The sequence below is a fragment of the Apus apus genome, chromosome 4 (assembly GCF_020740795.1).
Source record: "Apus apus isolate bApuApu2 chromosome 4, bApuApu2.pri.cur, whole genome shotgun sequence".
In the NCBI taxonomy this organism is placed as follows: domain Eukaryota; kingdom Metazoa; phylum Chordata; class Aves; order Apodiformes; family Apodidae; genus Apus; species Apus apus.
The window spans coordinates 22,165,884-22,193,795 of NC_067285.1; the positions used below are offsets into that span (position 1 = coordinate 22,165,884).

General features: G+C 35.2%; 1 protein-coding gene across 3 annotated transcripts in view; it reads left to right on the forward strand.

The window, feature by feature from the left end:
- Nucleotides 1–27,912, forward strand: part of ADK (adenosine kinase) — a 282,611-nt gene that overhangs the window by 56,085 nt on the left and 198,614 nt on the right. For all 3 annotated transcript variants that reach the window (XM_051616394.1, XM_051616396.1, XM_051616395.1), the window contains exon 4: nt 24,650–24,728. In XM_051616394.1, coding sequence (XP_051472354.1) covers nt 24,650–24,728 — 79 coding nt within the window. The remainder of the gene's footprint in view (nt 1–24,649; nt 24,729–27,912) is intronic.

The following is a 27,912-nucleotide window of genomic DNA, read 5'->3' on the forward strand; positions in this document are numbered from 1 at the left end:
TCTGCATTCAGACTTGCGCTTTATGATATAACTTGGTTTCACACATATGTGTCCCTTAGTTTTGTTGGAAGTAATGGTAGTGCACCAAGATTTGAGGCAATGTGAATTGTGCAGCTAGTGGAATTAAAATATATTCTATGCCTGTCATGCACGTCATATATTAATGAATTGAAGTTGTTATAAATGGTTCACTGGATGTGTAATGAGACACAAAAGAACTTTTCTAGTGCAGATCTGTTTTAGTTTTCACTTCCTTGTGTGTTGTGGGACATGGAGTCCCCTAACACATTTCTTAACATTGCTAGATCTTAAGACATTTTTAATACTATCTTTCCCTACCATTTTTTGTGTAACTTTACCCCCTGACCCCCTTCATCCACCCTATCTATGGCAACCTGATACTTTGGTAGGATGCAGTTCAGGCTAATATTAGCAGGAGGGTATCCTAGTGTGTCTAGATTTTGGTCTGCAAAGTGTATGTTCTGTGGCTAGTCTGGATTACCTGTGGTTGCCTACAACTATGAAGAGTATTGCAGTTTTATTCAAATGGGCAAATATTCCTGTATTGTTTTGTCTTTCCATTCTTGCCATTTAGTGCTGTTTTGCTGCCTTTAATAATTGGAAAGTGCTGCCTTTAATATTCGAAGAGCAAGAGCCTATCATTCAAGCTACTAAAACAATTTTTACCTTTGCAGAAAATTTTTTTAAAACCAGCATATGTAATGGAGGTTTCAGGCTTATGTGCCCTGGCAGCAATAACACAAGCTGATTTTATAGACTTCAATACCACTGCAGGGGTTTTTTGTATCATTTATATTTTTAATTTAATTTGCACTACTTAGATAGTAATTGCTGCTTGCTAAATCAATTAAGTAAAACAAAATTCACAGATACTAAACAGCAGTGGAACATGGAAAAAAGAGTTGGTGTGAGTAGCAAAAGAAAGAAAGGCAGTACTTCTGTGATTTTAACACCTAAGCTGTGAGTGAAATAAGCAGCCTTGTTTGGGAAGTGCTGCCCTCTGGACTCTTGACACCCATGAAAAAAAGTGATGCGAGTTTTAACAGCATGGAGGAAGAAGTTGGTTGATGATGGATCTGTTGTTTCTTAATTCATCTTCAGATTTCTTGTACTGATAGACTACTAACCTGCTCCTTTGGACTTCCTTTCATAACTTCTCTTTAGAAATTAAGTTTGAGCATCTGGATTAAGGCCAGATTCTCTAGTGTATAGTATTTAAAGCTTTTTGTATGACTGTATTCCTCAGCCTGGAGTAGTATTGTTGTCTTTTTATATCTACCATAGCTTAAGTTACTAGTGAACTTGAATTTCTTTTAAGTATGGTTATCATGTTACTGTTGAGTGAGTGAGAGAGAAAGAAATCAGTTGCATTCCTGAACTTCTGTGAAAAAGTACCAACATTTATTGAATAGTCAGTTTTTTAATCCTTGGCCTGCTGCCTTGTTTCCATAGATGAGTAGTTTGATAGTACATTTGGATCACTGTAGTGAAGAGCAGCACCTTGACCTTTTATGTACTGCTTGTGGTTTAAGTTTCAAGTGGTTTTGGAGGTGGAGGCATGTCTGGGTTTTTTTTGTTGTTGTTGTTTTGGGGTTTTTTTTTTAAACCTTACAGTAGTTGAGTGTTCTTAACTTGCTTAAATTCCTATGGTAATCACCATGAGGTCATTGTAGAATTCATTTGTTGGCTTTTCAGAGGAAGGACATGCATGCTTATTGTAAATTACATGCATCAAATTGATTTGAAATTGGATGGTTAGTTACATTGATTTAAAGTGCCAGAAAATTGATCTAAATTTCGTAATTCAAGAATGGAACTAGTTTCTCTTACTTATGGGAGGATGATTTATTTAGAGACCAACTGTAGCATGAGTACTTGTATAATAAAGTAGATAACGGAGAGGCAGTAGTGCTGGGAAAAAAGTAAAAGGGCTATCACAGTTTATTCAGGGAAAAATTTCAGTATAACTCATTGAAAATCTAATATATCTGAGTATTTCTGTATTTCTTGTGAAAATGTGTCTCCATATACTGTCACATTTTTAACAATTGCATTTCTTTCCTTGCCCATTTTAGTATGCTTTGAAGCTTCTGTTGGCAAGCGTCGTGTTTATTTAATAAAAACCTCTAAGTAGAAGGCTTTTCCCACTATAATGAATGACGTGGTATGCTAGCATAATATATTCAGAAGAAGATGCTGATTAGGAAAATTCAGAAGCTTAGTAGACTTGAATGTCTGAAAAGGTGTCAGATACTGAAGTTACCCTGAGAAGCAGCAGCTGGGGGAGGTGTGTGAAAGTAAAATCTGAACTCTGTTTTTGTTTCTAAATTTTTACAATTGCTTGTACTATTCTGGGTAAACTGTTAATCCTGTGGCTAGTTTTGTGGAGCCAGCAAATATTGTTAGGCCATGTTGAAACATGCAGTTTGTTGTGTTTTGAATCAAACAAAATGAAATTGTACAAACTTAGAGAATAGCAGTCTTGAAGCAATGTAAGTAGCAGATTGCAAAGTGTAAATGACATGGACAAATACTGTTATGTTATAGAAAATTTGTAATCGCTTGAGACAGTTAATTCTATTTCTTCAGATAATCTATTAATAGTAACAACAAACGTATTTTTTCATTCCTGTCATCGAGGATCTCTGATCCTCAGAGTCCTCTTAAACTTTAAGCATTTCTGTGTACAACTGAATTTTAACATCTTGGTACTGAGGTTTTTCTGGTTTTATATTCTTCATACTGCAAAGAATAGACCTGGATTTGTGAATGTTCAGTTTCTTACAGAGGACACATGCTAAATATGCCTTACTGAGAGTAGAGGTTTCATAGTGCTGAGCTGCCTGGAGGTAAACAGAGTAGCATCCTCCATTAATGGTCCTGGGAAGGTGTGAGAGGAGCCTGATGATCGGTTCATTCTGATAAATATTTTCTTGATGCTGAAGGATACTGGTAGTGAATACGCTTTGAATTAACATCTTATTAGTCTGTTAATTTTTGGTGTTTCATTTTGCCAAAATTGTTTGTTACAAGAGCTAATGAAACCTGGATGGTTATTAATCATTATCTTAAACAGAAAACTACTGATTTTGTTTACTTAGTGTGAATAGATTTGCTGCAAGTGCTCATAATAAGCATACAACAATCGAACATTATAATCAATTTTGATACTACCATGAATTTCATCATCATTTTAATACCACATGTCTGGGGAGAGCAGTCTTACTGCTAACCTGGATGAGAAAAAAATGTGTCTAAATTAGATAAGCAGTTAGCCTTTAAAAATCTTTAGGAGGGGACAGTACAGAGATTGAGGTGAGCAGAGGGAGTAAAAAAGGTTGAGAGAGGATTTGTACCTTATTTTTCTCAAGTTACTGAAACTAAGTACATTGATTCAGAGAGTAAAGTCATATGTGTCGGTTGTTAGACAAGTTATGGCGGTTCTAAACTTAAAGCAATTCTGAAATGCATGAAGATGCACTCATTTTAACTTTTCTGTGCTAAATTCAGCAGGTGTAATAAAAGGAAATTCTAAAGGCGAGTGAAAATGGGAAGCAAAATCTTAGGTATGGAGATACTGAATTTAGTTTTGATAATAGAAAAATACTGTAATTATTGGTTGTAGTAGATGAGTAGGTCAATTATATTAATGTGTTTGCTTAGATGTGTTTGTTTAGATTCTGTAAGAAAGATGGCAAGTCTTTAGATAAAACAAGTGGAAAGATATTTAATCTTGGTAGTGAATAAAGTAAGAATTCGGAGGTAGGAAGTGGGGAGGACCGATGACTGTTAGTAAAGCATTTTCACTCTGTTGTTACTTTACAATTAAAAAATGTTAAGGTTTAACCTCTTAAAATATTTATATATTTTCTGTGAGGTTGCCTACTGGCTGCTTCACTTCCCCTGTTTGGTAATCATTTAAATATATAAGAAACTGATTAAAAAAAGTTTCTACTGGTTTCTAAATTCATTAATGGTTTAAGTAAAAATTACTCGACTCAAAGACTTTGCTTATGTAGTAAATGCATCTTTAAAAAAATGGCACTCTAACTTGCACTGTAAGTACTACCATTAATAGTGAACATCATAGAGGGACTGGACAATGTATGAATTATTCACTGGTAGATTATGATATCGTTGTTGTTAGCATGCAAGATAATGAACATAATTACTGTGGCAGGGTACTCAGGGGAATGTGCAGTTTTTCCCTCCGTCTAGACTGGAGTTACCATCTAAATGAGTATCAAGAAAATATGGATGAGATCTGGTAGCTGAGTTGCTGCTGCTTATTTCCTTCTGCGGCTTTAGTAGATGCTTATACTTTGTACACTTGAATTTTAAAGGTTTGTTTGTTCCTTTTTTTTTCCCTGTTTTTGGGAGCAGGAATCATCTTCCTGGTCTGTCTGGCAATATTGTGTAATGACTAAAAGGCTTTGATATTTAATTGTAGCACCATTGCAGATATATCCTCTTCTACTAGAATGGTTTATTACAGTAAATTAGTATAAACAGTCTAATTGCTTAGGAAATCCAGGGTAAAAGGTTAATCAGCAATTTGCCTTTCTTTGAAGGACTTAACTTATTATGATTTACCTGTCTTAAAGAACTTCGCAAGGCATTAGTTTGTATGCCTCTCAAATCTGTCTCTGTCTACCTGATCTTAAGTTAAGCTTTTTGATGAACCAAGTACTTCTATTTGCTGTTTTATATTATGATAATGTAAATTATCTGTAATAAGCCATCCTAATTAAAGCTGGTAAATCTACAGCTTTGCTCCAATTACACACTAATCAATTATACACTATTTTAATTCTATTTAGCTTGGTACAGTGCATCATTAATCAGTTTCAGATGTAATACAACAGTTTTATGTATTAGCAAAAAAAATTGGTGCATTCAAGTAGGAGGAAATAAAGGAAGCCACAATGCCAAAGAGTGTACATGAAATACTTTCTTATCATTAATGTGTTAGAAAAGTGTCGTTTTTTTCCTTGGGAAAGTACAGCTGAAACTAGTTATTTCTTTGTGAGCAGATTATTGTTATGAGCTGAAACCACTGATAATACAATACATTTAAGCAGATCATGGTGGTTATTCTGAATGCTAATATCTTAATTATCTAATACAGGCTATTGTCTAACTTCTAATGTTATTTAAATTATTAGTTTTGAATTAATTTTGCCAAAAGTTTCAATGCCCTTGGTAGAATGGTAAATGCTAGTGGCCAAGTAGGTGTTACTCTGTTAAGACTTGTAAAAGCATTACCTGTATATAACTCCTTGTAGAAGAGTAACTTGCTGACTCCTATGTATCCACATGTGCAAGAAGGCCATCTGCAGGCTGTTTCCCAAGGTCTAGGATGAGTTGTCAGGGTGCAGTTCCCTTGAAGAATAGAGATGCCACACAAAGCTAATACGGTTTCCAAAAGTGCTCACATATAAAGACATTAACCAGACAAATGAAAAATTATTTAAAGAAAGAAAAGAAAGAGCCGAGAAAACAAAAAAGGAGACAAGATCTACAGATGAGCTCACTTAATGTTGCCTCCCCCCCACCCCGGTTCCTCTCAGAAATAGTTTAGTATAACTAAAAAAGGTTTGAAGGAAAATAAAGGATTTCAATAGATGTTTCATAAAACAAGATACTAGGTAGAAACTAACTTGAATCATAAATGAAGTTAAATTTTATTGCTCAGAGGAAAATATTATAAGTTTTCAAGTATCTTTGCCAGTGAAAATGCATGAGGACAATTAGTTTGTGAAAACAATTTTGGAAACTGTTACTGGAAAACAGGAATAAGAGAACACATGGAAAATGGTCACTATCCTCTGGCCTCCTGTTCTGGGTAACATGCACCTTTACTAAGAAAGGGAACTGAAAAATAACTTATTCAGAAAGGTTCTTTGTGAAAAAGAACCTGTTCAAAAAGGTACAAAAAGAACATGATCAGGATTCATTTCCTTTGGCTATATATGCTCTTGGTCTGTCCACGGTCAATATTTCTTCTGATAAAATGCCTATTTAAAAATTCTTAAATCCAGGTGGTTTGCAATATAGGCTTTGGAAATATGCTTATCTGTTTTCCAGAATCTTAATCTGAGGCTTGTATGTAATACTTTGATGATTGTCATTGCCATTGTTGCCACATTCCTGTCCTAAAACTACAAAGCATATTAAAAAAATAATGTGTTCAGAAGATGAACAACAGTTTCAGTTGACTTTTCCAGGTGATATGTAAGCAGCTTTTTAGAGCTCTTTTATTTGTGAAGTTACGATTTTGCTCAAGAATCTTTGTCAGCCAACTTCGACTTCTCTGTTGTAGAATCTGAAACTGAACTGAGGAGGAAAAGAAAGTCTTTGCAACTTATTTGGATATTGTAGTCTTCATTTTATGTCTTCAGGATGTGTTTTTTTGTCTAGTGATACCTTATATTGACATTTTGGTGAAATATTTCTCCTTTCTGCAAGCTAAGAGAACAAATGTGGAGTCAAGTATCAGTTCGAATGACAATGTGACGGTTGTTTATGAAACCTAAGAGCTAACTTCTGGGAGTAATTTTAGTGTGGATGTGCCTAATAATTATATCAGAAAGTGTTCTAAATTAACCTGCCTTGTTTTATGTTAAAACTGACCAATAGCATTTATATAGGCACTTATCACCATCTCCACGAAGAGGACAGTAACTATCAGCTGCGTGATTGTCTTAAGTCCTTCAGTCTTGATAAAACCCATGCATGTCTATGTGGTGGTCTCTGGCAATATTATCATATACTAGCACAAAATGAAAAGAATGGTGATCCTGTAATGAAATGATGCCCTTGTCTATAGAGCAGAGCATCATGTACTCTGAAACATGGGATATGTGAAGATGAAGATGAGATGGTGGAAAGTGTAGACACTTGCCGGCAATTCCAGTTGTCCTTTACAGCATTGAATAATCTTTTGGAAGATTGTTGTCGTGGTTCCTTGTCTCACTCCTGCCTGGCTCGCCAATAATGTCATAGTTTTGGCCCAACATGACAACAAAGGAACAGCTCTGTGGCTGCTCACTCAACACCCCCCCCTCTCCACACACACTCTGGGATGAGGAGGACAAAGCTCCTGCATTGAGACTAAGGACAGGGAGGATTCTTCACTGATGAAGCTCCTGGGCAAAACAGACTCAACTTGGGGAAAAAACAATAATTTAATTTCACACTAATCAAACACACACAGGACACAGACACACAAAGAACAGTGCTTATATATGTTACCCCCACCCCTCCCTTCTTCCCGAGCCCAAATAACTTTGTTCCCAGTTTCTCTCCCTCCTTCCCCCACTGGCACAGGGGTACAGGGGATGGGGTTTAGTCAGTTCACAGGCTGGAGGTTCTTGCCGTGTCATCCTCCTCAGGATTCCTGACAGTCCTTCCCTGCTTCCCCATGGGGTCCCTCCCATGGGAGAGAGTCCTCCACAAACCTCTCCTTCATGAGTCCTTCCCACGAGGTCTGGAGCTGCTCCACCATAGGCTTGTCACAGAGTCATGGGCTCCTTCGGCAACAATCAACTCCCCTGGCGCTCGGGTCTTCCAAAGCTGCCTAATCAGAGTCCACAGGCAGCAAATTCACTGGCCACAAAATTCAAGTCCACTGGCCAAGTTCACCCCTCCTGGCGCTTTCAGGGAATGTTCCACCAAATTCCTCCGTGAGTGCAGGGGGTCAGCTGCCATCTCACCATGGGTTGCAGGGAAACTTCTGCTAGGGCACCTTCTTCCCCTTCTTTCTCACCAACCACCAGCACTGCTCTCCTCCCCCCAGTGCTTCTCTGCTCAGGTGTTATATCACTTCTTTTGTATGTTAATCACTGATGTGCATTTATTGTCCCTCTAATAGCTCCTTGGTTGGGTTTGGAAGCACAGAGAGCTTCTCAGCTTCTTACCAGAGCCACTCCTGTGGCCCTTCCCCTGCTACCAAAAACCCCACCAAACTAGAACAATTTTATTCTAGTCTTCTGTGTAAAATTTTAACAGTTTTTTGTTGTTTTTTTTTTTTTTTTCCCCCAAGTGTTTCACTTGTGATGTTACTGTGCTTAGTACATACAAATAAAGTAGATGAATGGAAGTTGAAACATTAAGTACTAGATAAACCTGGATACATGCATAACAAGTTGAGCACTCAAAATTAGTGTATTTTTTTACCTTTGCTCCCACAGATAGAGGATAATGATATCTTTCATCTCAGTGGGATCCTATGAAAATGCATTTGTTTGTACTTGAACACAACTGCTCCATAATACAAATGTGTATTGCAAAATACTGCTGAGAAACCCTGTATTTCTGCCTCCTTAAGTGATGTATACAGAAGGTGTAAAGCCGCAGGCTGGACTGGGAGCTGCAATATAAAGCAGCACACACAAGAATGTCTTATTTCCAGCTTTTTTGAACTTTAAAATGTTTGACTTGTAACTTGAGTCTTCTTAACATAAGGATTTTATGCGTCATTAATAGAGTTTCATACATTTTGTGTAGCTCTTTTTTTTGTGTACAAACCCATTTTGCATTGTGTTTTAATATGAAACTTCAGCAATTTTGCCTAAAGTTCAGCTATTTTCACATCAGAATAGATAAGTCAACTGAGAAATCCACAGTTTTAAATCCAGGAAATAGAAATTAACTGAAATGTGTTGGAAGTTAATTTTTGCCCTTTTTTTGATTGTGGTTATACATATGTAATGTTTGAATTTTGGGACATCTAATGAATGTGTAACATTATTGGTTTCCTCAAAAAACATGTTGCATTGTATTTTAATGAATGATTATAACTGCTACTAATCAGTAAAGGAGAACAGAGTTACAAGTGGAGAAAAAGAACCTCACGAAGGAAAATCAAATGACTACATTTTATTAATGAGGTGATAATAATTTATATCATTATGTATCATTATGTTCACAGTATACAACTAGTTGTTTCAGGAGTTCATTAAAAAAAAACAAACAAAAACCATGAACACATGTACAGCTAACACTGACACCCTTAGGTATGTGCCAGTCTTCATGACAATGTTCTGTATAGCATTCCAGTAGCTCTGATTGCAAGTAATTGAAAAGCAGCAAGTGATGTGTCATTTCCGTAGTAGGAGTTTAGATTTGTGTGATACAGAGGCAATAGTTAAGTCATGATCTATGCTAACTTACTACTCCCTGTTTATGCAGTATTAAAGTTCATATGCTTATGTGCCTAGTTGTATAGGGAAGTGAAAAACTTTTGTGAAAATTGTCTTGCAGTTGTAAATAACCTTTTTGACTGATGGTTTAGTCTTAAATTTTCAATTCAAGTATTTCTAAATGTGTGAAAGATGTTAGCTACTTGAAGTTATGACGACTGTTGGAAAAGCTTCCTTATGTTTTCAAGTATTTTATATTAATTTATATTGCTCATAAGGGACTTCTATTTAAAGCCTGACATTATCATTTCCCTCTATAATACAAGAGAACGTATTAATAAAAATTTTATTTTTTAAGAGTTTTGTAAAATGGGCACAGTTCTCAACAATTACGAAAAGTTAATTCAACACTTATGCAAACTTCTAAAAAATACATGCATATTAGCAATATAAATATTTTTGAAGAGGAGTATCAATGTTCCAGATGTTCTCAGTATTCATATTTTACCACAATTAAATATCACTGCTAAACTGTCTCCCCCAAAAGCAAGTTCTGCAAATGTAGTTGTGACTTTGAGTAGCCACAACATAATTGCTTTTACACAAGAGGAAGAAGAGATCAGGGACATAGGAACCTAAGCTGACAGTACTCTGATTCTAGACTGGTTAAACTGCCATCTGTTGTTATATATGGATAGATACACTGTAGCAAAAAATCCTTTATTTTGCTATATATAATATACATTTTATAGAAATATACACTTATATACATTTTTTCTGATACTTGGATTATTTTTTGTTTTTATTATTACTTTTGTGTTCATTATTTTTGTATGAGTTAAAAATCTGAGTAAAGTGGTTATGGAGACCATATTTGTTACTTCTGTGTCAGTTCCTTAGATATTACTGAAGGATAAAATCTCTTAGTATTATTTGGTTACTAGAATGCAGGTTTTAACCACAACTTGCATTTGGCTCTGTTTTGACAATAGAAGCTAATATTGTATGGTTTTTGTTAAAGCACTGTTGAAAAAATACCTTATTGAGCTATTTGCAGTGTTTTTTTAAAATATGTTTAAGATTTCACATATAGTTTAACTGATCACAGATGAAACTGTAAATTAATACCTCATGAGTTTTACTGACTGCAGGGCATTGTTTGTAATTCAAAGCTGCTTTGTTCCTGCCCACTAGGAAAAGACTTTGTTCAAGCAAACAGTTCACTGTGATATCAAACTATTTATTAAAACTGAAAACTCTAATTTTGAATTTATTATTTCATTGTAACTTTTATAAAAACCTCTTTAGAACATAGTTTTAAAAGCCTCAATCCTTAGGGATTGAAATAAATATATAAAATTGGTTTAATTGCTGGTCTTAATCCACCTGGGTTGAAATTTTGAACTCAAAGAAATATGGCATACAAAAATAGAAAAAGTTACAAGTAGCTTCAGTTCAACTAGTTCTTCGATTGAATGCATTTTTCATTCCTAATGACTTGTATATCATCTTTATATAAATGAGAGCTCTATAACAGGAAACTTTCAGGCATGTATAAATTTTCTCACTACTACTGGTCGTTCTTAGCTAGAGAGAGTGAGGTTATATTTGGGATTTTTTTTTTTTTTAAACCTTCTTTTTGCCTTCTCTAATCTTAGGATTTGGAGGGAGGCCTTTTTATACTTTTAGTATTTTTACAGTGTAATTACTGAGTAAAATGAGAAATACTTGTACACAATTAGAGACATTATTAATATAGTGAGATTAAATCATAAGATCTTGCTAGTAAAAGATCAGCTTCGTCTGTGAACAAAGTCAAGGTGTTGCAGAGGTGTTCCCCTACAGAGTGGCATATTCAAATGTGCAGGGCACCATCTCCTGTCAGGTAGAGAAGCTTTCTTTAAGCTCTCCACTCAGTAATGCTCTCTATAGTGGATAATGCTCTCTATAGTGGATCCATCCCACAAGACTACATGCACTACAGAAAATATATATTTGGGTAGCTTTTCTGTAATGGGGCAAACATCACCAGCCAGCCCTTGGCATAAAGGGCCATTGTTTTTTGGGTTGTTTTTTTTTGCAAGCAGTTCAGCTGCACTAACATAGACTTAATACCCTGCCCAAGTCTTCTCAGTAACAAAACAGTGTCTCACAGTGACAAAGGCTACTTAAACCAGCTGAATTTCTGTATGTGTTCAATACTCGCCCAGCTTCCAACAAGTAATACTTAGACACTGTGAAATAGAGATGGTAGGGTTTTTATTTTGAGGTGTGGTGGTAGTATCTGTCTTGCCAAATACATTCAATACGTTAATTATCTAGTAATTTCTTGAATCCAGTATGCTATATATATGCATATTAATGGTCTGTTAAGGAAAGAGTTCCATGGCTTAACTGTACGTTTTGTAGAAGTATATTCTTTTCCATCTTTGGAATCTGTCGTTAACTTGGTTTACTTATGCCTTTTATCTCTTGTAGTATGAGATTATGTGAATAATCACAACCTATTCCATTCATGATCTTGATTGTTTCTTTGCATAGTTGACTCTCCTAGACTCTTTCCTGGGTATCTTCCTAACGTGAAACTTTTCCATGTCTTCGATTATGCCTTTTGTTCTTCTCTTTACCCATTTCAGTCTCTCACCATTTTAATATGATGAGGACCAGAGCTGCCTGTATTCATACTATTGATTTTCACTCTGATGTAACGATGTTCTCCCTTTATTAGGAGGAGCAGAGAAAAATCAAACATTGAGATTTTTCAACCTTGCCAATCTTATAAGTGAGCAATAATATTTAGGTCAGAGTCTGTTATTGTTTTAGGACTATTTTTACTTCATATGCACCCATACATCGCTCAATGTGAAGTATTGATGTCTTCTTCAAAATAAAATTTGTCTCTCATCTCAACCTAAGAAGATTTAGGTTTGCCTATGGAAGCTCTCATTCTGGTCTTTCGTAGCTAGTCAAAATTGCTGTTTGAGCTATTTTTCTAGTATTTGTGGGCTCTTGAATAATTCTCATTATGCTTAATAGTTGATTATCTACAGATAATGCAAAAAGATGTGTGGGGTTTGTTGTTGTTTTGCTGTGGTTTTTTTTAAATTTAATTTATTCTTACATGTGTCTTCCTTTTTCCCTCTCCCCAAATGTAGATTTAGGTACTATTTCAAGTTCTGGATTTTTTATTTTATTTTGAGGAAGAGGTTGTGATTGCTTAGAGTTTCTGCAGAACTTCATCACAGTTGCTTGATTTCTTGAACAGCTGTCTGTTACTCATCTTCTGTGGCCGTAATGTGAAAGACTGTTTGAAACAAGTTGTTGTCTTGCACTTTCTACAAAACTTCAATTTGTGGTGTTAGTTTCTCTTCCTTGGAAGCTTTTGTGTTCTTATGTGTAGAAGATAAAAGGAGTGCTTGACCTAGAGATAAAAAAACCTGAGGAAATTTTATTCAGTTTTCTACTGTAGTTTATAATTATAGACACAAAGAGCTGTTCTGAGTCTCAAGCCCATTGTGTAGCACTGAGTTAAACATATGTAGCTGAAATATCTGAAAGTGTCTAGCTGTTTTCAAAATGTGTAGTCTTAATTAAGCTCATTGCTGCTTGTCTGCAAGAAGTATGAAGAAATGATGTTTGATTTGTTTGTATGAGTCATTATTCAGTCTATCTTGTGTCTAGACATTTCTTGACTAAACTAAATGTCTTCAATATATTTTTATACAACATATTTTAATACCTCTTACTCTGCTTGCCTTCCAGTTATTCTCCAAACTGCTTTTCATCTCAAAGCAGGGTGCTGAAATTGGACTTGATAGTTGCGGTCTTCATTACTATTGAGTAGAAAAGAGTACATTTTCCTTGCATCTAACTTTTGTCATCCTTACTACAATATTATAGAAAAATGTGCTCTCCTACTACCCTAGCTCCCCCAGCTGCTGCAATAATTATGTTGCTGACTGCTTTCTACATTTGAGCCTCCATTACCTTCAGACACCTTTCCCCCAATCCCCCACCTCAGTGGTGCTGCTGCCTAATTGCAGTTATGGTCTGTTTGCTCCTTGTTTATTAAATTTCTGTTTCATCAATGCTAGTCCGTACTAACTTTCAGTTTTAAACTTTTTTTTTTCTTAAATGTATTGGGAATATTGAGCAAAGTTGTTGGGAGTTTTTTGATTGTTTTTGTTTTTAATCTAAAACTTAGGTTTTGCTAAGTTTAGGTGCTTGGTTTTCTAATAAATACTGACTGCAAAATCAAACAGGTTAATCACATCTGGACCAAGCCTGAGATGTAATTTGTTTGCATAGAAAATTATAGTTTGAGCTTGTCAGTTACTGGTGTAACAACTTAAGTACATTTAGTTTTATTTCATGTTTCCCCAGTTTGCTTATGAGAATTTCACATGAGAAAATGCAAGAAATGTGTTTTAAATTGAGATTTATTACGTTTACTTTTCCTCTTCCATACCAGGCCACTTTTATTTTTAAAGAAGGAAAAGCTTGTTGATTTGTAAAGAAAATGTTGATATCAAATGAATGCTCACTGTGTGACAATTAACTACCAGGTGCTTATGCACTGGTGTTTTGTGCCAGCAGCTTTTCAGACACAGAAATTAACCTTCAGTGGTCTGTAGCTTCTGAGTTCCCATATTTCCTTGTATTTCGGTACTCAGTAAAGACAGATTTACTTTCTTCCCTCTCAGGGTAAGAAGGTAGCTTTCTTTCTCTTTCCTTCCAGCTTGCTTGGGAACGGAGATACAAATTCTTTCATGCCCAGATTCTGTAGTGAAATGGTGCTTTTTAGAAATACTGTTCAGTCAAAGAGCTGGCGCAATTCTGTGAAACTTAACAGCTGACCATAAGCTTCTTAAAAATAGCATGAGGACTAGCACAGAGTATCACTAAACATGTGTTGTTAGCATTGTAGTGGCAAGGAGGTCAAAATGAGCGATTTATCAAAGGGAGCCTCTCAGTATTGTCACATTTGGGTCAAATGTTTGGGTCTTTTCTCTCAATCCATAAATCACAGAATTGTTTTTCTGCTGTGGAATAAGCCTTTTAGTGCTGCTTGGAACGTTGATTTTTTTGGGTGTGGTTCCCTCCCTCTTCTTTTCATTGCATATGCTAATTTTTCCCCCCAAAGGTGACCCTCTGATGCTGCGCCTGTGGAGTGAAGAGATGGACTGAATTGTCACAGGCTGTGGGATGAGTTATTTTTAGCTGCTGGCATTTCAGGCTGGAACACTTCATTCTGTTGTGCTTGCTAATGAGTCATCTGGAGAAAATGGGCTTCTTGCTTTCAGAGAGGGTCTGTAGCAAATAATAAGAGGATAATCTCTGCAGGAGATACTCTGTCAAGTAACTAAGTCTTCAACTAGAAAATATGTTGAAATTTAGACTTACCTCCCTGTAAGAATATGCATGCACAAACTATTATTATTATTGTATTACGATGTATGTGAAAATCTCAAAATCTAGAAGACTAACCTTGAGTACTGTGTATAGTTCTGGGTCCCTCACTTCAAGAAGGATATTGTTCTGTGGTTCACTGATAAGACTAACTAGATAAGCCCTATTTAAGGCTTGGATCTTTGTGAGGACCCCAGAATTCATCAACATTCAGTGTACTATTTTTAAGGACTATCTAGCATCAGCATCTTTGTTTTGATAGCTGCTGAAGAGTATTTTTTTCCCTTTCTCTTTGTGTGCAGTTCATATTCAATCCTTTGACCTCTTTTCTCAAAGTTTGAAGGTTTTATGCTGGTACAACACAGGAGGTGCTTTTTTTTTTTTAGCAGCTGAAAATATCACCACTCAAGTAGAAAACTTATTGTAAGAGTAATTTATCTTAGTTGTTAAACTGTTCACTTCATTTTTCTATTAGTGAAACTCCAGAGTTTGGTAGTGCAGACAATTATTTTATTAAAATGTGCAAAGATTTAGGGGGAACTGAATGACAGATGGGGGAAAAGACCCCCAAACCATGTTCTATAATGGAAATGATTTAACAAGTAGCATCAGTGTCAAGTCTCTTTGGTGCTTCTAATGCCATTTACAATCTATATGTTTGCCTTATTTTGTTTACACATCTTCCTCTTGTAAAGTCTAAAGAGGCCTGTCCGTTTTCCTGGCAAGAGAATGTTTCATTTGGAGCTAGTAAGTTTTACGCCCAATTGATGATTTAGCTGTTTGGTTTTGCTTTTTTCTATTATCAATGGAATATTGAGATTAAAAAAAAAAAAACACAACAAACTTTTCATATTACCTCATTCAGATAAATATTTGTGCATTATTAGCTCCTCTTAACCCTTACAACCTGTAGTGTTTTAGCCCATCTTCTCATGTTGCAGTGGACACTGTACAGAATGTATGAAACCAATCAAATGTAATGATCCTGATATTAACAGTGTGTGCTGCTCCTAAATAATCCACAGGGTTTAGACTGGGTTAGTAAAGATTAATATTTTCCATATTAGAAATTTGGCATTTATTTACTTTACAGTGTTGCAGTCAAAACACTTGATGAAAGTATAAATAAGCCAGTGTAAGTATTGGAATCAATCTAACTGCAGTAGATTAGAAGTTGGCATAGGAAAACTTAAAATGTGTTTTAGAAGATAGAACATTTTCTAAACATCAGGCTGCTGTGGCGAGACTGCTTCCTAATCCCTATCTCATTTGTTTATGGCTAGTTTAAGTACACTACACTGAGTCTATATACTGTCCCATAATTGTCTCCCTATAAGGCAATTTATCCATCTTCTCAGGTAGGAGTCTATTCCATTTATCTGGTCCTTGAATGTCATCCCACCAGCATAAGGACTTCTGCTTGTAGGAGAGTCAGGTTTTTGTCCAAAAGTGAAAGCAATACACTTCCATGTTATCCCTACTGAACAGTTCTGATTCCTTCTTTCCTACGTCGTCCCCCCACCAATGTGCCACAAAGCCCTACCTTATGAAAATAAAGCTGTGGGCACATGATTATGTACTTAGAAAAAACTTTAAAAAAGGAAACATATATGGGAGTATGCATATGTGCTTGTAATAAAAATTGTCTGTGTTCTTGAGCTACAGAAATTGATGTTTTTACCCACTATCAGTAAGTGGATATTTAAGGGATGTTCCAGACAGAATTACTTCGAGAAACAGGGAGCTTAAAGAGAACTAAAATAGAAATCTTGCTTTTTACTGTTGGTTGTGCTCAAAGCAGGGTTTTCTGCACTCATTATTTGTTCATGAGAAAAATTATTACAGTTCACTGCATCTTAATAGGAGCTTAGGATGGATGTATACTGTCTTCTTGGTCTACTTACATAGCCTGATGGTGGTTTTTTTTGTTTAAATTTACTGACTGGTTACTGATTTAAAATAACTTAAAATAGCACAAGGGGTGAAGAAAAATGGATGTTTTAGCAGTATTTATATTATTGTGAAGAGCAAAAAATGTAGATTGTGGTTGACAAGTGTCAGCATTGTATTGGACTTTGTATTAATAGAGAATATTACTCAGATAAAATGCTTAATATAAGCGATATATGGAAACAGTTTATAATTTGGTTCTGGAACAGCTCTGCAAAACATGCTGGTATTTTATCAATTTGGAATTGGAACCTGAAAGTTGCAACTTGTTTAACTTATTTTTTACTGTTTCACTGCTTTGATTAATCTGTAGATTAAAATTCTAAGTTGTAAAGCTTAATATTAAGTATTTCTCTCTGCCAGGTGTAAGTGTGCATGATTTGCACTACAGCTTTAGGTAATCTAAGTTCTAGCAAAGATAAAGTCTTAAGATCTAGAGATGACTGAATACTTTTAATATTAGAAGCTTCTTGGCAAGTAAGTTTTCAGTTTGATGTGCGCTGAAGTAAGGTGATGCTTGTGAAAGAGCAGTTTCAATTAGCATTCACTAAAGGTTTATTGACAGTCAACACCTGGTGTCTACTGTGCCACGTGGGAAGCATCCATTGCAGTCTTACATGATTGTTGCATAATTAGGATTATGACCTCTGATTTGCTTTTAATTTTGTAAATTTAGTCTTATTTTCAAAACCAATCTGTTGTACTTGTCTTCCTATATTTTTATTGTAGGACAAAGTTATTAATTTTAAAAGGATTAAGACGTATACTACTTTCTAATATGAAAAACAACTTGCTTTTTCATTGGTTAGTTAGCAAGGACATTCGGACACAAAAAATTTACTGTTAGGTCTCAGAAAGCATGTATTCTTCCTGTCCTACTTATGAGAAGCAAACAGAAAATGACCCAGTTTTTTTAGAAGTAGTATTCTTATATACAAGCTGCCAAATACATACTAGGAACATTAGGAGCACATGTAAATGTTTTTGTAATACTGCTGAGAAATAACAAAGGAAATGACCTTGTTCCTTAGTGCTCCAGAACATACTTTGGCACATCCATGGATGAAGAAGATAAATGCTACATGCTTTTTCCTGTCTGCAACGTCTTTTGACCCAATTGGTTATGTGTATGGGCAGGGAGCTATTTCTGTCTGCAGTGTTTTGTAACAAATACTGGTGCAAATCCATACATTTATCTGCTATGTTTTTGAGTCTTGGCTGGTCATTTGGAAGATCTTCCAGAAAGCCAGTGGAGGGAAAGCATAAACTTGTGAATTAATGAACTGATGAAAATTTTCTAGTAGTACTTCTGTTTACCTATCCTCAGATGAAGCTTTAAGCATGTCTAGATTAGAAATTTAATGGAGACAATTTTTAGTTGTCTTGACCTATACTATAGTAATTGTATATAATACACAGATTTTAAGGTTCATGAAGGTACTCTGTGCATATAAAATGTGTATGTATTTGTAGTGTTTAGTGACAGAATCAGAAATGTAAGCAATTAATAATCTAGTGGTATAATTTATTTTCATTTTCCTACTTCATTTCAGAAGACCAACAGGAAAACTTGCCTCGTGGTGGCTGATACTTTTGAGTGTACTCATTTACATTTTTAAAATAATGTAGACAGGGAAGATATCCAAATAATCTGGAATAAGGGGGAGCTTTTCAAGAACACTTGCATAAATTAGCCTGACTCTTTGCTGAGAAAAGAGAAAAAAGATAAATTACTTAGAGAAATGTATTTAAATCATGATGCTTAAGAGCTATTTTAACCTTACATTTGAATGACTGTTACTTTTTCCATCTTGTTTCAATATGCCTAAATGCAAACACATGTGGAAAATGTTCTTTTGGCTTTTATCAAACTGACATTTAAGTGCATTTTTTTCAACCTCGCTAACATTTGTGGTACAATATTTCAAAGCTATGAATCTTGCAATTTGCCTATGCACTTTTTTCTTCTTTCATATATTAACATTTGGTACTCATAATCCCAACCTGGTTGGAATTACTGGCTTTTTCATTTGCTGTTTGTTTGGATGAGGTGATTAGGAAAATACTTTATGTGAAGTTCTTGTTTCCAACAGTAAATACTTCCATGATTAGTCACTGTTTTCTGAATTTTAGTAAATAAGGGAGAAAAATATGATTATCTGCTATATTCAGTTGTAGCAGTCATATTCCTAACACATTTAGGTATCTGTTGTATGTCCATGGTGCTAACCTGTCTCCAATACTTCCTTTTTAGCATGTTTCATTCTTCCTTTCTACTCCCCTACCCGTTCCCAGACTCTTTAATTCTGTGCCAAGCTAATAAGGAGAACTAGCTCAGTGAAGTCACTCATTGCCAAGCAGCTGTTACAGAGTTTTCTTATGTAGCTCTGTGACTGTACCTCATTTCTAAAAAGCAGTATTTTTGCTGTTTCAGGTCCAATTTTAAGTAAGAACAACCAGTTATATCTGCGTCTCCATCTTAATTGGCTATTCATCAAAACTAGGGATGAAATAGTTAAAATGTACAGCTATCCTTTCTAGTGTTTGAACTTTGACCACTGAATTGTACAATTTAATTTAGATAGGGAAATTAGGCACAATCTTTAGAGTTAAAAATATTGTTGTCTTTTTACCTACAGTATTTTTCCTGAAGTAGTCTCCCTTTTACTTCTGTTTAAAAATCTTGTGGTTTAATTATAATGTTCACATCTTAAGACTAGGCCTTTCCTGTAAGTCTGAGTTAGATTTTACTTAGGATTGAATTATGAGGGCTTCAGCTTGCCTGCTAACACTGACCAGGAAAGGCTGTCTTTCAACAACATGTGCCCCATCTGCCTGGCAGAGTGGCTGCCTGCATCGTTCTGGCGTTGGTCCAGGCTGTGATGAAACTGAGAATGTGACAGACAACAGGCTTGTCCAGATGTTTGCATAACTACTTCTGCCATGCCCTGCAAAACAATCAGGATGCAGGTTTGGCATTGTTGAGTTGTTTGTGTTGGTTCATACCTTGAGGGTTTTCTTAAAAACTGGAAATAATATTTGGTGGTACTGTTCTAGTTTTACTGAGATTTTAATATTGTTAAAACAGGTGCTATAATGTGCTGCTCACTCTTTCACATATTTTTAATTTAATTTATAGAGTGATTTCATAGACATTCTGACACAGATTACTTAATTTGAAGATTTAAGTAGATTTTTAAAAATGCAATTAAAAGGATCACACCTATAAGTCTCAGTGTATGAGTCTGGTTCTCCTCACAGCTGAACATTTAAGCTATTGCAATATCTTAATATGACTACTTCTTGCAACGAAAAGGAAATATCTGGGAAATGTGTCAGAATCACCATTAATTATGATTTGTAATTAAAGTCTAATTAAAATTTGCCCGACAGCTTGAAAACATACCAAATCCTAGTCTTGCTTCTTGTCTAAAGGTGTCAAAAATGGCTGTCTCCCTGACCCCAACTTCCTTCCAAGGAAAGAAGTTATAGAATAATGTGCAACTTGCAACCTTTTCATGATTAGCTAAGAAGTTTCCATCTTAATGTTTTTGAAGGGTTTTGTTAGACCAAACAAAAATTGACAATCCAGTGGAAATACTGTATTATTATTATACAAAATAAAAAATTTCTTGTCTTACATTCAGGGTATCATTATCTGGCATACAAAAGCAAAAAGGGCAAAAAATATTTTTCTCTCTTTTCAAGCTGTTTTGGGCAGCTGATTTTTTTTTTATGTGTAGCTCCCTGTTGATGTATGCTGTTGAGTACATCTTGAGTAATAAGCAGATATATCAAAAGATATCCAGGGCAAAAAACCCTGCTGAAAAACAAGAGATTACTTTTCTTTACTTCTTGCAGATAAGTAGCTTCTGACATATGCATCATAAGTGTTTTTTACTGATGGTCTCTCTATGAGACAGTTAATTGTTGTTGTATGGCCATTTTACTCTAAAAAAAAGAGTTTATCTGTAGTCTAATATAAACTGTGTCCAAAAACCTAACAGCATTACCATTATTCCTAAGTGTGGCTCCATTTCCTTATGTTGTCTGTCTTCAGTTGTAGGGAATGTTTAATGGGCTTATTTTTGTTGTCAGTTTTGTTTGGAAACTATGGTGAGCTGAACTGACTGTATTTGTTGCTGTGTGACATAGAACAAGAAGACACTCCCAGCTCCAAAAAGCCTCAGATTCTGTGTATAAAGCGAGTTGCAAGAGATGAGTATTGATCCAGGAGAGGATGGCCAGTCATTAGGCTGGAGAATAGCCTCGGGGAAATCACACAGCCTTGTTGATGATGTTTTTAGATATTATGGTGAAAAAGAGTTTGAAGGAAGATTTCAAGTAGATTTGCTAGTATTCATAGAAAATTCTAGTAACTGAACATTGAATGATCTCATGGGTTAGTGAGAGAAAAGGTATTTTTGTTGACTGCTTTGTGCCTGGATGATGTTGTAAATCTGAACCTACTGAATGAAGGATGGTGTGTTCAGTGCCTTAAAGCTTTGCAAGGCCTTGAAAATGTAGAGAAGTGGCTTCTGCTTGAAATGATTGAGAAGGGGCTAGAAAAGGGGTGTGGAGAGAATTGAGCTGGTCAGAGGGATAGCTGACACAAAAGATCTTTGCAGCTGTATGAAGGGGTTGAGTATTGACATGAGTGCTTTTATCTCTATAGTACAGGAAATCATGCCTATACAGAGAAGGAGTAGTGTAAGGTTTAAACGTAAATTGGGTGATAGGACACAAAGAAGATGGATAGCGATGCTCAGGTTATGATTGAGTTGAGTGACAAACACGGCGGTGAAATTGTCAGGAATGATACTTTCTGGGGGGAAATGCTAAGATTTGTCTCCAGTTTGAAGTAATGGTATGGCATATGTAAGAGGAGAGCCTTTTAAAAATAAGCCTCCATCTCCTGTAATATAAGGTGGTGTATCTTGTGGTTTGTTTTGGTTTGTTTTTTTTTTTAAAAAAAAGCTTTAAAATTTATTCTTGTTTGTATTCTTTTATAAAATAGTTTCTTCTATCACCTTTTTATACTTCAATAGCCATTAATTCTGTCAAAAGTGAAGCTACCGAAAAGGCTCACCTTTCAGTACCAAGTTCAGGTAGTAGTCAATCCTTTCTTAAAAAGGGGAAGAAAAAAAAGCAAGCAACTGACAGACATAAATGCTTATAGTAGAACTGAGCAAAATGCTAACACACATTTGGTCAGTTCTATGGTTGATCAGCAGCATCACAGCTGAAAACATACATTGCTGCAAATGCAGACTTGTTTTTGTTATAATACTCCATAATGTGGTGAACTAATTCATGGTACCAAAAATAGGGGCCTCTCTATATGGTGCTGATTGTGGGATTTATTATTCTGTTATTTAAGGTAATGGCATGTTGCTAGGTCAGGGGAAGGGTCACAGTTCTCATATATAGCACAGCCTTAAGAAATACTCAAAGACCAACAGTTGCAGAACATGAAAAAAAATATTATTCAGTATTGCTCATAAGGTTCTAATTTTCGTGAATTATCCTAAGTGTGATAACAGCATAGACCTGAAGCACACACAGGAGATCTGTTTAGTATTCCTGAGCCTGCAGTTTCTACAGTTAAAATCGCTTCCTTAAAATTGAGAGTTTTATAGAAGCAAATATGATGTTTCTGAGGCATGGTGGTATGACAGCCTTCTCTTTGCAGGTTGGACATACAGCAGACAAAGTCAGTTTTCCCATGCTGCCTGTGCCATCTGCTGACATTTTGAAAAATATCCATCTAACTGTTAATCTTCTTAAGATAAAAAGCTATTGGCATTCTTAATTTTGAGGTCATTCTTATTTATCAGGCTCTTGTGGATCAAAACCACACAATTTATATCATTCTTTTGATGTGTCATGGAAAATGACCTGCAAAAATTACTTTTCTTACATTTATACAAACTCTGATTCTATTTTCTGAAACAGACGTTTAGAGGTGTTGAGTTTACTATCTTAATTCAAAGGAGTTAGGTCTTTTAATGTTCCATCTGAAATACTGAAAGACACTTGCTCTTGTGTGTCTTAATCTATTAAGTAATCATAAAATAGTTTGTTCAGATTATTTCTTGGATTATGTAGCTGTCACTGTGAAATCTTCATAATACAGGCAGTATTTTAAGGCTGTTTTCAGTTTTTCCCCCAAAATTCAGATACCTCCTATTTTATTCATTGAAACTACAAGTATTTAAATACATAGTCATCTAGATTGAGAGCTGCTAACATAGGTGATCAATAACAGTAAACTAAGTTTATAAGGTTTAATGTGCCATTAAATAATACAGACATAGAAATATTAGATGCCTTTAGGTAAAGGACTTAAAGTATCAGTTGGCATGCTTGTAAATATGCAAGGAATATGAAAATAACTGTGATTTGAGCAGTACATGCTCAAATAGATTGAAAAGGTAAAATGTCAAATTATAGAAAAAACATTGCCAAATAATGAATTGGTTCATGACAGTTTGTATGTCTTTACTTGAGAAGCATTTGTTAGGAGACCTGGGGTTGTGTTTTTTGTGGGTTTTTTTGTTTTGTTTTGCTTTTTTTGTTGTTGGTTGGTTTGGGTTTTGTGGGGGTTTTTTGTGTGTGTGGTTTTGTTGGTTTTGGGGTTTTTTTTTGTGTGTGTGGTTTTTTTTTTTTGTTGTGGGTGGTTTTGTTCTTTTTGGTTGGTTGGTTGTTTTTTTGTTTGGTTGTTTTGTTCCCCCCCCCCCCACTCTGAGCTACTTGCTATCGTTTGAGGTTTCAATTGCTAAAAATTGAATGGGTGGGTAATTAGTAGTGTAGATAACTGCGAAAAGCATGTTTAGTAATTTAATTCTTGGCTCTTTCTAATTGTCTGCCTGTTGGAAGTTTACTAAGCTAAGTAGCTCATTATTAAAGCATTCTAAATTGAAAGTACTGCAGACATCAAAATGGTTATATTAGGTAACATGGTATTGAAAATCAAAACCTTTTAAACAAGTAAGTCGCTAGTTGACAAATCTATCCCCAAACCATTGTTCATATACTGTGAAGAGATTGGGGTTGGGACAAGGAGAGGAAGGCTGGGGTTGACGATAGTAATTTTTTCACTCTGTGAGAAGATTTCACTATTTGTTTTTTTTAAATATGCTAAAGGTGAATATGATAAAATCTGTTGAAATACATCTACCTGGCTAAACTTCATTTGTTAAAGGTAAACATCTAAAGTTAATACACCTTAAGGGCAAAACTATGCTATTAGGGTTGACTTTTAGGTCATTTTGAACCTCAAACATGCAAACAAATATTACAGTAAACATTTTAACTTCCCTGCATGAGTACTTCCTGCTGAGCCTAATGTGCTCTGAGGTGGTTAAATCCACAAAACTTGTTTGAAAGTGTGCTTAGGACTTAAAGACATGATGCTGCACTTGGGCACAGCCTCCCTGCAGTCTCCACAACTCCATCATTCTGGTTTCCTTTTCTGTGCCACTTTACATTTTTATAGCCTGTGACTATAGAGAAGGTTGGTTCTTAAGTGGTGTGACTTGAAGGATTTGAAAGTTTGTTGGGAGACATTTGGCTTTTCTGTTATAAGATTTTATCACGTACAGGAGGATTTGCTTATAGGAGTTATTTACCTGTCAAAAAGTACAATTTCAAATGGAAACTTAAAACATGGCACAGTTGTTTGGGTCAAGTTAATATTGAAATAGACACCAGATCTTCTCAATTTTCTCACTTAATTTTACATTCTTTCTAGCTTTAAAGACAGTACATTTATTATTATCTTAATTTATGTAATTTATATTCAAGCATGTATTTTATCAATCTAATGGTTCGTTGCAATCAAGCTTATGCTTCATATAATGTAGTTTTTCAGTTATTTATTCCACTTGCAACTTGAAGGTGAAGGATTCAAATTCATGTCAGACTTTGCTCTGTAATTTGGACTGAATCTAAATAGATATTCCCAGCTTGCACCATGTGTAATAGCTAATGTATCTGAATTTATTATTTTCAAATAACATGATGTCATCTACATATTAATGTCTTGGTTTTTTTTTTTTTTTTGGGAAAAAAAAAAAGAGTAGAGTTTTAACTGTTTTTTTTTTCTCCACCTTTTTTATTAACAGATTTGAAGAACTTGTGAAAAAGTTCAAAGTCGAATATCATGCTGGGGGTTCTACTCAAAATTCCGTAAAAGTGGCCCAGGTTTGTTCTTCATTAAAAAAGATTTATTGCTAATTTGAGATGTTGAGTTCTAACCAGCTTGATGCTCTTTATTCTCTGTGTTCTTCATGAGCACGGCTGAGTGGGTGCTTGTGATTCTGTTGCTCAGACTATGCTTGTATTTTTTTATCTATCTATCTATCTATCTATCTATCTATCTATCTATCTATCTATCTATCTATCTTTATTCTTTTCACACACTTTCTGTTAAGGTTACAGTTACAACTATAGTGTACCTGGGAGTGGAAGGGAAGGTTTTAAAGAAGATTAAGCTAGGCTTCTGTCAAAGGTGTACGGTAGAAGGGTAAAAGGCAAGGACAAGTTCCCTAGCTGCAATTAGGAACCCTCCAATGAGGAGAAAAAGTCACAGTGAGAATGAGTAAACACAGAAGTTTTTGAATCTCTATGCTTGGACATTCTTATAACTTACTAGGGTGAGTCTTTGGGCAACCAGATCTAAATCTGAGACTGTCCCTGCTTTGCATGGTGGATTGGACTAGAAATCTGCAGAGGTCACTTTGAGCCTGCATAGTTCTGTGATTAACCACATTTACCCTCTAAGAACTTGCAAGTTCTCCCATGAAGGACTGCAATATAAAACTTTTTTTTTCCTGCAAGGGTAATGTTTTTGGATATGGGTATGATAAATAAAAGTAATGATGAATTAGCTTTCAGGTATATTAGCTTTTCTATAATTACAGTATGCCTTTTGTCACAATACTCTGGAGCATATAGCTTTGTGTATATTTTTAGATTGTGATAGATATATAAAAGCTATAAATAAAAATACACAAACTGTATTTATATCATTTTTGTTAATGATCCTGGCTTATTAACTTCCAGACTTTCTATGGAATTAAGACTTACTACCAGGTAGCATTAAATGCACATTTGGAAGAAATGAAGTTTTAATTTAACAAAGGTTGCCCCTGCAAATAAAAAGGAAAAATTCATTATAGTAATAATCCCTGCTCCTTTGTACAAAATAGTTGCTGCTCTGAGGTAGCTACTAAGTGAATTCTAAGTGGATGTGGATTTTCTGCATGAAGACATATGAGGAAGAAATCCTAAGAATACATTTCTTACTAGCTTTTCAACTTGTGTTACTTTATGGGAAAATCTCGGAAAAGTATGCTTAAAGATGGAGAGATATAAACTATCAGATTAAAATGGTTGGAAATTTAAAAATGGCCTCTGAAGTCTGGCAGTTGCTTTTTTAAAAGTTCATTTCTGAGCAGGAAGAGTGTATTGTTAGGGAATGTAGTAAGAAGATTGGAGAGCAATTAATAAAACTATTGGAATTAAAAAAAAGAATACTTTAAGAATCCACTCGAATAGGGTCATTGAATGGTTTGTTTCAAATAGTTTGCTTCTGTAGGGTTCAGGAAAGCAACACTGTGTTGAGACAAAAATGCCCAAAGGCAAAATAGGCGGGGAAACTTACAGTATATAATGTGTTTAAAAAGCAAAAATGAAACTGTCATATGCTTGCGTACATGGTGTATGGTGATCATCACTTCTGTTATACATGGTCACATATATTAGATATTTCTTTCATATCTGTAAAGATAATCTACTCAAGAAAGACTATCTTTTTTCCTGAAAAGGATAAGCCAACTTCTTGGGGGGGGGGGCGGGAAAAGTCACCTTAGAAATACTGTATTTATGTGTGAGAAATCTGAGGTAATCAGAAAACAACAATAGGAAGAAGCTCTCAGTTATGAAGAAAACTGTAAGAAAATTAAGCTTAAATAATGGGATTTGGAACTAAACTTGAAAGCAGCATCGACTGTAATGGAAACTATGGTTTTAGAATTTTACAGAGAATACACCAGAATTGTAGTCAAGCTGTAAAGAGTAGAATTAGATTTTGTTGGTTTTCCTAGCATGTTAACAGAAAGGAAAGTTCTGCAGTACAGCCTTAAAGGAAGCATTTGGCAGGTATTGTACTAAAGGTAATCTTTGTCTTGCAGTAGAGAAGTAGGGTGGCATGCTGCAGAAGTGAGGGATGGTTTAAGAGAGAATCAAAAATCTGCATGTTGGCGGGCCAAAGTGGACATTATGTGAACAGGGTCAGGAAAAAAAAAGTTATGAACATACCAGGGACAACAGCAAGGTATCGGGTTTTTGGTTGTGTGGTTTTTGGGGTTTTGTTGGTTTGTTTTTTTGTTTGGATTTTTTTTTGATGGAAATATTCCAATGTATGATGGAGAAGACAGCTTTTTGCAAAATGAAATGCAGAAGCAGAGTCAAAAATATACATAGAGGGAAAGCTCTGTAAAAGGAAAGGAAGAAGCAAATGAAAAAATATTCTTTTGCAACAGAAACACAAAAGATTGTTGGATTAAAAATGAAGAAGAGGGAAGATAAGTGATAAAAGGGAAGAAACACAATGTCACACTCTTTTCAAAAGCTGGTTATATATTTTTTTTTATAAGTACAATCATGCTTCTTAAAAATACCTGAAAATGGTGAATAACAGTACCAAGAGCAATAGAGAAGTAATGAAGAACAGTACTAAAGCCACTGAGATAAGATGTTTATGTTCAGTTTCTGTGGGATTTTGACGTTGTTTGAACATATACTAATGTTGTTATCATAACTCATGTTATGAAGGGGGGAAGCAGTGATTGATCTCTTCCACTAAATGACAGTGACAGGCATAAAAATGGAAAAGATAAAATAAGTGGGTTCACAGTTTAGTCATTCCTTAATGACTAAATAATAGTGAATTATGTAGTGGGAATACTAATTCATATTAGGAAAAAAACAGTGACAGAAACAAGTTAAGAAAGTGGAGGTAGAAAAACGTGAGGGGAAAGACAGAACTGTTTGAGAGGATAGGAAGTAAGTAATCTGGAAAAACATTATAAAAATCCCAGTATTGCTCTTACTCTGCATCCCTCACTGTTGCAGTTTTGTTTCTTCCTTACCAATCTGCTTTTCCTTGTCCACTCTGATCTTTCTTGAGTGTAAATTTGTTCACCTGGAAGAGAAACATGGCAAACCAGAAGAGATTGACTAGTTTTAAGACCTTATGGAAAAGCCTTAATTGAAATAAATGTATTTTCACTGAAGACTTGACTACTGAGTGGAAAACAGAGACAAACTGTAAAGAACAGGGAAGGAGGAAGACGAATCAAGAATTTTACTGAGTACCATATAA